At 36.5% G+C, this 13,232-nt stretch overlaps 1 protein-coding gene across 1 annotated transcript in view; it reads right to left on the bottom strand.

Annotated features, from left to right (window-relative positions):
* Positions 1–2,393: 2,393 nt before the first annotated feature.
* The window catches only part of Spata9 (spermatogenesis associated 9), a 29,528-nt gene continuing 18,689 nt past the window's right edge, over positions 2,394–13,232 (bottom strand). Inside the window, exons 4-5 of the mRNA XM_042690664.1 lie at positions 9,917–10,012; positions 2,394–2,678 (exon numbers count right to left, since the gene is read on the bottom strand). Of these exons, the coding sequence (XP_042546598.1) occupies positions 2,394–2,678; positions 9,917–10,012 (381 nt within the window). The remainder of the gene's footprint in view (positions 2,679–9,916; positions 10,013–13,232) is intronic.

The following is a 13,232-nucleotide window of genomic DNA, read 5'->3' as shown; positions in this document are numbered from 1 at the left end:
TAGCATCTGATACATATATGGTTATATATATATAATATATATTTATGTATATTTAGCATCTAATATATATATGTATCTCATTGGCTTCTGATATATATACATACAGATATATATGTGTCATAATTACATATATTATATACTGTTATATTACTATTATATATATATATCAGAAGCTAATCCATGAGTGACTACTAATGTCTTCTTCCATGTCAAGAATTAAAAGTGTCTAGAAGAAGCTAAAGTACCTTCTATAGACAAAAAATAATGATCCATAGTTTGCAGAGCCAATTATGAAAGCATTGTGTCAGGGCAATATAGAGCAATATACTCTTGGTTTCTTATTCTAAATTTCATACTTTAAATCTGGAAATGAAGATCACATTACTGGGTGTAGCAGTATAGATTGATGTCCTAGTTACTTGGAAGTCTGAGGCAGTAAGAAAACTTCATCTAGGAGTTTGAGGCCCAAGTCACATTGCAAGACCCTCTCTCTCTCTTAATGACAAACAAAACAGATAAACTCATCATGTCCTTTCTTCATATATGGAAATTTTCTCATCAAGTTTAAAATATTGTTTGATAAATGATAGCATCTGTGAATTCCAAGTCCTTCATAACTTTACAAGTGAATTATAAATAAGGAGACTCAAGCAGTATAGCCTGCAAACAGAAAATAAATATCTCTGAAAAAGATATAAAAGGAATATTGTTTTTATGTTTGTTTTTGGTGCTGGTTTTGGTACTTAAACTCTTTATCTGCCCAGGGTTGGCTTTGAACTGTAATCCTCAGATCTCAGCCTCCTGAGTAGCTAGGATTCCAGGGATAAGCCACTGGTGGCTGGTTAATATGTAGCATTTTTATAGGGTTTTTTCTTTATAAACAGTCAAAATAAGTCATAGAGACATAAATGTATTATAAGGATGCCTATATTATGAATCATAGCAAAAAATATTGTATGCCTGGTGTTAGTGGCTCATACCTGTAATACTAGCTACTCAGGAGTCTGAGCTCTAAGGATAGAGATTCAAGAGTCTGTTATCTCTAGTTAACTACCAAAAAGCCAGAAAATGGCACTGTGGCTCAAAGTGGTAGAGCATTAGTCTTGAACATAAAACAAACTCAGGGACAGTATCCAGGCCCTGAGTTCAAGCCCCAGGATAGGCATACACACACAAAGATTCTAATCCAACCAACAGTAGATGGACTTGCTCATTAAAAATTTTTGGCTGGCCGCTGGTGGCTCGCATCTGTAATCCTAGCTAAGCAGACTCAGATCTGAGGATTGCAGTTCCAAGCCAGCCCAGACAGAAAAGTTCCCTTGTGTCTCTTATCTCCAAAATACTACCTAAAAACTGGATGTGGCTCTAAGTGGTAGAGTGCTAGCCTTGAGGAAAATTGCTCAGGGACAGCATCCAGGCCCTGAGTTCAAGTCTTACAACCAACACATACAAAAAATAATATTGTATGTAGACAGAATTAGGCCCTAATGGCTCGAGCCTGTAATATAACTACTTGGGTAGCTAAGAACAGGAGGATCTTGGTTCAAGGTCAGCCAAGGGAGAAAATGTCTTGCGACCTCCTTCTCAAATCAACTGGGCACAGTGCATTTACCTATCATCCAAGCTACATGGGAGGCTGAGACTAAGAGGATCATGGATCCAGGCCAGCTTGGGCAGAAAAGTCAATTGAGATTTAATCTCCATCAAGGGATATAATATACAGTAGTTTGTGCTTTTGATCCCATTGAGAAAGAGAAGTCTGAAGTTGGCAGATCATAGCTAATGCATACGAGAAGTCAGAATCTGTCTTAAAAATAGCCACTGAAAAGTAGGCAGGGGTTTTGACTCAAGTGGTAGAGTAATAGACCAACAAATGTGAAGCCCTGAGTTCAAACTCCAGTACCACTAAAAAAATATAAAAATTAAAATTAAAAATATTGACCAGATGGTGGTGGCTCATGTCTGTAATCTTAGTCACTCAGGAGGTTGAGATCTAAGGATCATGGTTCAAAGTAAGCCTGGGCAGAAAAGTGCATGAAACTTTTACCTCCATTTAACCAGCAAAAGCCAGAAATACAAGTGTGGCTCAATTGGTAGAGTTACCAAGATTTGAGTGAAAATGCCAACTAAGAGCACGAGGCCCTGAGTTCAAGCCCCAGCCATGGCACAAAAATAAATAACTAAATGAGAATATTGTATAACCATACATGCATTTTGACATCAAGATTCATTTTACTTTTTCTGCCATGTTAAATACTAAAGAATGACAGTAGAAGTTCTGCCCTCTCCTTTGGCTAAAGCAGAGCACCAGAAACTAGTTCCTGGTTTTGCCAGATGAAATGTGCCAGCAGGTAACTAAAGCTTTCTATAGTGACACTTGTATTCAGATTTGCTTATTCATTCATTTCGGCTGATTGGTCAAACACTGAATGTAAAACCTGGATCTTATTACTCCGCTTGTTGTCAGGAAGCGTGGGTTGATTTGAAACGTTGTCTGGCTTCTCTGGCAGTGACCTGTAAGGTTTTGCTTTGATTTCAGCTACAGGAAACACAGATTCTGGAAGCACAGGCTCAGAAAAGGCTTTTCTACACATTTCATTTTCTTGGTTTTGCCTTATGGATTCTTCTTCTTTGAAAATACTCTTTGCTTTCTCCAGCACAGTGTTAACACAGACTGCCTATGGGTTAAAACATTTTAAAATGTTTTTGAGGTTACAGACAACTACAAATAAAGTCAAATAAAGTGCTTAACATAAAATAGTTAATATATGTATTAATACACACAATAAAAAAGCACTTCCTTTCAGGAACTCCAGACACACAATAAGCTTTTCAAAGATTGATTTCCTGTTCTACATATATAAAGACACAATCTGGGCAGCAATAAGCTTCAATAAAATATGCTTTGCATCTTTGTTATTATCTGTTTCATATTAAATAAAACTTTTTTTTTTCTTTTTGTCGGTTGTGGGGCCTGAACTCTGGTCCTGGGCGCTTTCCCTCAGCTCTTCAGCTCAAGGCAAGTGCTCTACCACTTGAGCCACAGAGCCACTTCTGGTTTTCTGGTGGTTAATTGGAGATAAGAGTTTCACAGACTTTCCCACCCAGTCTGGCTTTGAACCATGATCCTCAGAGCTCAGCCTCCTGAGTAGCTAGGATTACAGGCATGAGCCACCTGCATGAAACTTTTTTTAAAGATGGAATTATTTCCCCACACACGTTTCTATCTCCAAGTAGGGCTTTTTTGTTTTGTTTTTCTTCTTTACAGCCTTTGTGTATACCTGCTTATACAATAGAAGGACATGGGGAGGGGGAGGGAGGGAAGATGGGAAGGGATGGGAAGGGGAAACAAAGGAGGAGGCAACAATGCTTGATAAGAAATGTACTCATTATCTTGTCCATGTAATTGTTGCCCCTCTGTATGGTATTTTCACAATAAAAATTAAAAAAAACAATAGAAGGACATAAACATTTTCGTGAGAAATGAGTAAGCTAGTAAATAAATGATTTCTAAACATTTGATCCACTTTCCCTGTTTGGCAAAATGAGCCCCAAGATAAGGACTCAAATGAGTTTTTCTTTCTTGCTATTGTTTCTAACATATTTATAAGATTATTTCTTTGTTGCTTTGTATGTCCCTCCCCCAGGGTATAACCCCTGTTTTCACTGTATTTGATGTTAGTAGACTTCATGGAGGGGAAGGAAAAAAACAAATTTTTTTTTTTGTTGTTGGGCGTCGGGCTTGAACTCTGGGCCTGAATGCTGTCCCTCAGCTCTTCAGCTCAAGGCAAGCGCTCTACCACTTGAGCCACAGTGCCACTTCCGGTTTTCTGGAGATAGGAGTCTCCAGGTCTTTCCTGCCCAGGCTGGCTTTGATCCGCGATCCTCAGATCTCAGCCTCCTGAGTAGCTAGGATTACAGGCTTGAGCCACCAGCGCCCAGCCAAAACAAATTGTTTAAATAGGGATACAGTTGGACCCATTGCAACAATGAGATGTACAAGATGCTATGTCAAAAAACGAACTTTACAACTTTGGCGGGGGGAGGGGGAGGGAAGATGGGAGGACAAGGATTGCAGGGATGGGAAGGGGAAACAAAGGAGGAGGCAATAATGCCTGATAAGAAATGTACTCATTACCTTGCTCAAGTAATTGTAACCCCTCTGTACAGTATTTTCACAATTAAAAAAAATGCCATTCAATGCTTTAAGGAGAAGACTAGTCAAAATTAGAGAGAAAAATAACTTCAAAACATGGAATCACAAACTATATTCATTAAGCTTATCTGTAAACTAGTGATGGAGATAATCCAAGGAGTTAGGCAACCAAGGAGAATAGAAAACTCCATGAAACATAAGAGAACCTAAATTAATTTTTACAAAAGAAATGCCTCGATATGACATAATATAGCCTATAAACAGAAGGCTTCTTTTTTCTTCCCTTCCTTCCCTCCCTTCTTTCTTGTATTCTGAAATCACATAAATACTAATGCATATTAATTGTACATATCAATGTGTTTCACTGTATTATTTCTATATCTGCATATATCATACAGATCTACCCTCCCAACTACCCTCTCCCATGCTCCCCTTTATGTATCCTCCTCCCTTTGACCCCTTACTTCTCTTCCTAGTCCCCCTATACTTTCAGATCTACTTTTAAAAAAATCTAATATCCACACATGAGAAAACGTATGCAAAATTTTCCTGATTCTGACTTGCTTGCCTAACATGATGACCTCTAGTTCATTTGCTTGCAAGTGACATGACTTTACTCCTTTTGATTGAATAACATTACATGATATGTATTTTTACCCTGTTTTTGAAAATCCATCTGTTTTGAGGTACATAAACTGATTCTATAAAACTACAAAACTACAAAACACATGCAGGTATCTCCTATGTGTTCTCACTTCGTTTCTTTGGCACATATTCATGGGAAGGGGATCTCTGGTTCATATGATAACTCTATGTCTACTTTTTGAGGAATCTTCATATTTTTTTGAGGAATTTCATATTATTTTCTATAGGAGCTCCAATAGTTTACATTCCCACCAATGATAGGAACAAAAGTTCCTTTTTTTTTCCTACATCCTGGACAGGATTTTGTTTTTTGGGTTTTTAAAAATTAAATATATATTTTTATTGTAAAGATACTATACAGAGGGGTTACAGTTACACAAGTAAGGTAATGAGTACATTCCTATCAAGCATTGTTACCCCTCCTTTGTTTCCCCCTACCATCCTTTCTGTCCCACCTCCCCAACTACTCCCTCCCAACTCCCCAAATTGTAAAATTCGTTTTCAACATAGTGTATTGTACATCTCATTGCTACAATGGGTCAACCTGTATCCTTATTTCATCATTTTGTTATTTCCCTTTCCCTCCCCAAATTAGAAAAGTATATACAAGATGCAGGGCACCAGAATCAATATAGTGAAAACAGGAGTTATATCATGGGGGAAGAACATACAAAACAACAAAAAAATTGACATAGTATAAGTACATTAAAAACTACAGCAAGAAAGATAAAACCTCTTGTGTCCCTATCTTGGGATTCATTGCCCTTAGCATCATCTTATATGGCCATATGTACATAGCTTTTGGCCTTTTCTGCTTGTCCTAGACAAATACTAGTAATTGCAAATAAGGGAAACCATGGGACCTATGTTTCTTTGGGCCTGGCTTACTTCACTTAATATAATTTTTTAATAATTTATTTTAGGTTTTTTTAGTATTTAAAAAAAATAATAGCCATTTCATTGGGATAAGATAAAATTTCTCATTTGGTTTTCATTTGGATTCCCTGATAGATAGTTAAAGATGATGAGTATTAAGCATTTGCACTTTTTTAAAAGGAATGTGTGTTCAAATCATTTGCCTATTTGTTGGTTATAATACTAAATACTTGTTCTATTGTTTTTGTTTTAGTTCTTGATATATTATGGATGTCACTCATCAAACAGATGAGTATTTGGCAAAGGCTTTCTCCCATTCTGTAGGTTGTCTCTTCACCTGTTAACTGTTTCCTTTTTGTGCAGAAGCTTTTTAATTTGATGTAATCCCAGACCTGCATTCTTGACAGCATTGTAGATCTACTATGTAAATCTAGGAACTGCTGAACACCAGACTTCTAGTTAAGATATTTAATTTCAGGGTTTTGCTTTTTTCTTGATTACATCTGAATGTATCCAAGCCCACAGCTATAAACGTTCAATCCATCACTTTATGGTGCAAATAGTCCCGCTCATTTAATCCTAATAGGATCATTTCTCTGTATTGTGCTGTGGGGGAAAATGTTAGAAACTGATTTATTTGAACAGTCCTTCTTTGTCACATATAAAATTATATCTGTGCCCATTCTGATAAGCTATCCCTTGGCCTTCAAAAGTGAAGTGTCTGGAAAACTCAATATCCATGTATCTTTAACTTCTACCCTATCATCTTCACTATTGATTATTCTGTATCTCTTCATCTGTACTCTTAACCAGCAATAAGATGAATATCTACCATGCTAAAATTTAAAATCACTTAGATGCTGCTCCCCTCTAGACTGTTAGAACACCTATTGTTTCTTTGGCCAGTCAGAGTTAATATTCTTAATTTCCATTTTATCATCTATTCTCTCTGAAAATTGCTTATTTCTGTCTTCTTTATCCCATCATGCCACTGTGGCAAAGTTCTCAAGTTGATTAACTCCAATACCTTTACTATCAGGTATACAACACTTTTCAAATTTTCATTGTGCTTGATTTTTTTGTAATTTGTTTAACAATTACTCATAACTTCCTGAGTCTGTTTCCTCCACACCATTTCCTTTTCATCTCTTTTCTGCTTTTATGATATTTGCTTCTTTTCTCATTTATGAATGAATCCTTTCTTTGCTCAGTTTTAATGTCTCTGCTCCTTACATTTCTGTTGGCTTATCCCTCTCTGCTTGGCCTGGTTGCAGTCATAAAGCATTAACATACAACATAATATGCTACTTGTTTTCAAAACCACAATTCCAACCTTGAACCTTCTTTGGCCATAAATGCATGTAAGGCCAATTATCAACTCACCAAAAAGTTCCTATTGTCTACTTAAAACATTTCTAGCATCTAGAATAGTGTAGGATAATTTCAGTAGCACTTGCAAAATTGAAGTTTAATTTGGGTTTTAGTTTAGTTTTTGTTTTGCCACAGCCATTTCATCCTATTCATTTGCTTTGCAGTCTATTTATATCAGAGCTCAGTTGATGTCAATTTTGTATTTATATTTAATATCAACTGCAAAATATTTGATTACTTTATTTTTAACTGAAGTGTTTAGTGTTCTTTTTTGGGGGGGGGGGTCCGGTCATGGGCCTGAACTCTGGGCCTGGGCACTGTCCCTCAGCTCTTCAGCTCAAGGCTAGCACTCTACCACTTGAGCCATAGCTCCACTTCCGGCTTTTTTTTTCTGGTTATGTGGTGCTGAGGAATTGAACCCAGGGCCTCATGCATGCAAGGCAAGCACTCTACCACTGAGCCACCTTCCCAGCCCCTAACTGAAGTGTTTAAAACTAAGTTCTACTTTTATTTTTTTTTTTCAAGAATATTGTGCTACTCTTGTCCTTTTGTATTTCCCTGTACATTTCAGAATTAACTGGTTAACTTTCACATAGAGACACACACTTGCTTGGATTTTAATTGCACGTAACCTATAAATTGTGGGAAACTTTTAACACTGTTTTATATCTCAGTAGGATAAAAGTAACAAAAATGTATAATACCCTCTGACAAAATGATAAAAATTATTGACAGAAATTTTAAAAGTCCAAAATGAATTCCTGATGTGTCATATTCGTTGACTGACTAGAGAAAAGATTTATTCTATTAGTTATAAAGATATCTTACAAAGCTCCTGTAACACAGTTCTGTACTGGTCTAGGAGTAGATGAACCAAGGCAGAATAGAGTCTATAAACAGACCTACATAAAAAGAACACCCAATTTATTAAATAAAAGTGTTAGTGGTGTTAGAAAAGGACTTGTTCCTGATAACCTGAGTATTTCTTAATTTATCCATGGAGAAAATATGTGGCCCTTACTTACCAATTTTATAAGTACTATAATCTAAAAGTAAAGGCAAAAATAATACAACTGCTAGAATAGATAGATGAAACTGTTTTCATGACCTTAAGTGTAGGTCAGGATTTTTTTTTAAATTCACACAACACACACACACACACACACACACGCGCACACACACACACACACACACACACGCACACACACGCACACACACACGCGCGCACACACACACACACACACACACACACCATCTCCAGCATAACATGTAAGAATATGTTAAGTTAAACTGCATTAAAATCAATAACTTCTGCTCTTAATGAATAAAAAGAGAATAAAAAGTAAGCCATAAAATTAAAAAAAATTCCTCACAAAAATCAAAGAAAGACATGTTATTGAATATATATTAAAAGTCCAAGCAATAATTTTAAAAGTTAGATATCTCTCAATAGGAAAATGAAGGGGACTTTAACTGAAATTCAGTGACACTATCAAAATATCCTACTAATGTATGCAAAGATAATCAATCTCATTAATTAGCAAGGAGATGCAAATTAAAGATCCAATGTTATATAATACCACCTTCCCACAGAAATACTAAAATGGGGTTGGGAGCATGACTCCAATGGTTTAGTGACTGCCTAGCCAAGAATTAACCTGGTATCACCAATGAAAAATACTTAAAATGCAAATTATTGACAATATTAAATGTCAATGGTGATATAGAACAACTAGGATTCTTATTCTAGAGTGAGTGTACATTGTTAAAAAAATTAGAAAATGTTTGAAATATCTATTAGAGACAAACACACATACAGCCTCCAACTTCACCAAGAGATATATACAGGACATTTCCAATTACCATATATAATGTAGAGCATTGTATTTACACACAATTAAAAAATTCAAACATTTTATGATATTACAAGCTAAAATAATGGCTGCCTTTAAAAGGAGAGAAGTGATTGCAAGGTAGCAAGAAAGAGTCTTATTGCATGATGGTAATGTCTTGTTTTTTAACTTCAGTTCTGATTAATAGATTAGCCAGGCACTAGTAGCTCACACCTGTAATCTTACTTACTTAGGAGGCTGAGACCTTGGAGGATCACATTTCAAGGCTAGCCAGGGCAGAAGAGTCCATAAAACTTAATCTTTAGCTAACTAACAAAAATCTGGTCAACAGGTGTGGATTACGTGGTAGAGTGCCATCCAGGATCAAGAAAGTGAGCAAAACCATGAGTTCCTGAGTTCAGGCACCAGTGTTAGCATGCACACACACACATCATGATGGATTGTGATAATTCATCAAGCTGTGAGCATTTTGTACATTAGTTTAAAAAATAAAACACAATTGGTTATTAAAAGGAAATAAAACCCTTATAATTGATAAACAAATTTCATACTTTTGTACTACACAGCACTTGTTACCACATATTGGTCACTAATACTTGTATTCTCTGAAGTCAGAGACCCACCGTGGTAGAATACTGAACTAAATCCATCAGGGATTACTGGCCAAAACAAAACAAATGCAACAACATTAAAGCAAAAACTAAAATTGTTCTGACATAGGTGTTCAAATATTGTAATCAACTTTTGATCCAAAGTAATTTGAGTTATTTAAGCAAATTTCTGGATTGATTTGACTCTCAGAAAAGTAAATGTCTAATATGAAACTACACTGTATAGCAAGCTATACAGTAGCTATAGTTATACAGAAAGTTAGCTTACAAATAGTCCCATTAAAGATAACACTGTACAGTATAGTGTGGTGTTCTCATAGCACATAAAATAAGTATATTTTTAAAAATAAGTATATTTATTAAAGTATATTTATTACTAGATTTAAGTGATTTTCTTAACTTACCAAATAGACTAGTGCTGCATAGGAAGCATAGATTATGCTAGTTAAAGCAGCTTTTGCTGGAAAAGAAATGATTTCAAACAAAGAACCCCTTCTGACCTGTAAAAACAGAAATTATTTTTTTATTAAAGTAAAAATTTTCAATATTATATTTTACAATGTTACTATAAAATGAAAAATATTTTCTAAAAAAATGACATCAATGTCCAAACTCTTTGGGTTTTTTGTTATTTGAAAATATATTAGTTTATTGTTCTCAACAAGAAGATACTTCCTTTTACTAATCAAAAGCTTGGACAAATCTATAAAATTCTTGCTTTTATGAAATCTAAATTATTTTCATGATTATGAACTATGCTCACTCAGAGGTGCTTCTTGTGTAATATTAGAAAGATACAGTCTTTATTCAGATTCATGTAATCATTCTTTACTAAACTATTCACATTTAAACAAACAGCAATCAAAATACTAAGCATTTCCTAGAGATTAATGAGCTGCTTGGAAATGTTAACCATGAGAAGGTGAAGGCTAGAACTGACCTTAGATGGAGGAAAAGTTTGTGCCCAAAATGAATTTGCCTCCCAGATGTTTCTAGTTTCTGGTAATAAGAGTTAAAACATCCCTATATAATATATTCAGTTAAAGAGACACATTTTTTCTTTACAGGCCACCTTTGTTGCCCATTAGGAAAAACATCCCTTCCCATTCAGCAGTGAAATGGCAGTTAGCCATGCTCCTCCAAAGAGCCAAACCACTCAGTCCATGGCCTCAATGAACTTCCAAATGGTCCAGGCTGTAACTAATAAAATCATGTAAATGCACCATAGAAAATGTGCAAACACTAGAAAGAATAGTGTGTATGTCTTCATTAAAAAGTTATTTAGGGCTGGGATGTAGCTCAGTGGCAAAGTGCTTGCCTAGCAAGTACAATGTCCTGGGTTTAATCCCTAGTACCAAAAAAGAAAAGACAAAAAAAAATACAGTTTAACCCCCCCCCCAAAAAAATACAGTTAAAAAGTTATTTATAGCCTTGAGGGGCTGATATATATATATATATACACACACATATATTATATATATATATACACACACACACATATATATATACATATATATATATATTAATGTTAATGCATGTGGGCATAATTCTGTTTAGAAAACTAAGGGCAATGAGGAAATGAGGCAAAGAGGATGGCTGAAGCCCAGGAGTTTAAGGCCAATCTAGTCAACATAGAAAGACATTGTTTCAAGTTAAAAAATGTATTTAAAGCATCAGAGAAATTCAATAACCAATGATAGAAGAATTGCTAGGAAATTATACTGTATCAGTTAAATATATGTTGCGCAGCCTTTATAAAAGGAGCTACAGCTGCTGACGCATGCCTATAATCCTAGCTACTCATGAGGCTGAAATCTGAGGATTGAGGCTCAAAGCCGGACCAGACAGAAAAGTCTATGAGTCTCTTAACCACCAAACAGCCAGAAGTAGAATTGTGGTACTAGCAGTAGAGCACTAAGCCTTGAGCAAAAATCTCAGAGATAGTACCCAGGCCAGGAGTTCCAGCCCCAGGATAGGCACACACAAAAAAGTACTTTTGAAGAACATATAATATCTTGCTAACACTTGTGTGGATTGTGTAACTGGCCCTTTCTATGTGCTTTTTAAGCCAAGCACCTGCTATGACACATTACTGAAGTCCCAGATTCTTGGGAGGCTGAGAGAGGAGGATGGTTTGGGCTCACAGTTCAACTCCAGAAGTTCAAGACCAGCCTGGACAGCACAAAAAGATTCTCATCTTAAATAAACCACAGCAAACAAGAACTATGTGTTTTGCAAATGTTCTATTCAGTTCTTTAAAAAGTCCTGTGAAATTGGTGTTCTATCCACATTGCACAAATAGAGCTAATGGAAGGAGAAGCAGTAAAGCTAGAGTTAAAGCTGGGATCCTGTTGCAGGGCCTAAACGCTAATGGTATCAGTAAGCTGTGTGGCTAACACAGCTGTGCTGCTTGGCATGCTTATGAAGAGTGCTAAAAGAAAATACTGAAATAGTGAAGATTTACCTCATGAGTTTGCTGTGAATATAATAAAAGGTTAGTAAAGTACTTAGCAGAAGGCCTACCTAGCAAGAAAGGACATGGTAGATATTATTTATGTCTTATGTGATATGTAAGGTTCAAAACTGTAAGCATAACAAACTATTCCATTTCAGGTCTGGGAAGATGGCTCAATGGTAGAGCGCTTGCCGTGCATGCCTGAGGCCCTGGGTTCGATTCCTCAGCACCATATAAGCAAAAAGAAAAAGCCCGAGGTGGCGCTATGGTTCAAGTGGTAGAGCGCTAGCCTTGAGCTGAAGAGCTGAGGGACAGCACCAAGGCCCAGAGTTCAGGTCCCACAACCGGACCCAAAAATAAAAAAAAAATAAAAAAAACAAAAAACAAAAAACCAAACTATTCCATTTCAAACAAAACCAGGCCAAATTGATCTATGTTGTTAGAAATCTAGAAAATGGTTGTTCTAGCAAGGATGAGAATTAGAAATACAGTTTTGTATAGTGGCTCAGATCTATAACTCTAGCTACTCAGGAGACAGAAATCTGGAGGATTAAGATTTGAGACCAGCACAAACAGAAAGACCTAGGGGACTGCATCTCCAAAATAACTAGCAAAAAGCCACATTAGAGGTGTGACTTGAGTATTGTACCAGGTAAGTGAACAAGCTGAGCAAATACAAAACCCCGAGTTCAAAACCTTGGCACTGGCAAAAAAAAAAAAAGGAAAAAGTTTTTTTTTTTTCCAGTTTTGGAACCTGACATCAGGGCCTGGGCACTGTCCCTGAGCTTCTTTTTTTTTTTTTTTTTGGGGGGGGGACCGGTCGTGGGGCCTGAACTCTGGGCCTAGGCACTGTCCCTCAGCTCTTCAGCTCAAGGCTAGCACTCTACCACTTGAGCCACAGCACCACTTCCGGCTTTTTTCTTTTTGCTTATGTGGTGCTGAGGAATCGAACCCAGGGCCTCAGGCATGCAAGGCAAGCGCTCTACCACTGAGCCACCTTCCCAGCCCCCTGAGCTTCTTTTGCCCAGGGGTAAAACGCCACTTTCTGGCCTTTTCTAAGTAGATTATTGGAGATAAGGGTCTCATGGACTTTTCTGCCTGGGCTGGCTTTGAATCATGATCCTCAGATCTCAGCCTCTTGAATAGTTAGGAGTACAGGTGTGAGCCACCAGCACCCAGCAGGGAAAGGATTTATGTATAGAATGCTCATTATATTCCAAATTCAGCTGTAATGGATATATATATGCATATATATACATATATAT

This window comes from Dipodomys spectabilis, unplaced genomic scaffold (genome assembly GCF_019054845.1).
Source record: "Dipodomys spectabilis isolate Male_0828 unplaced genomic scaffold, ASM1905484v1 ptg000140l, whole genome shotgun sequence".
NCBI lineage: Eukaryota > Metazoa > Chordata > Mammalia > Rodentia > Heteromyidae > Dipodomys > Dipodomys spectabilis.
Note: the sequence above shows the minus strand (reverse complement) of the source record. Positions and strands in the feature narration are given on the sequence as shown.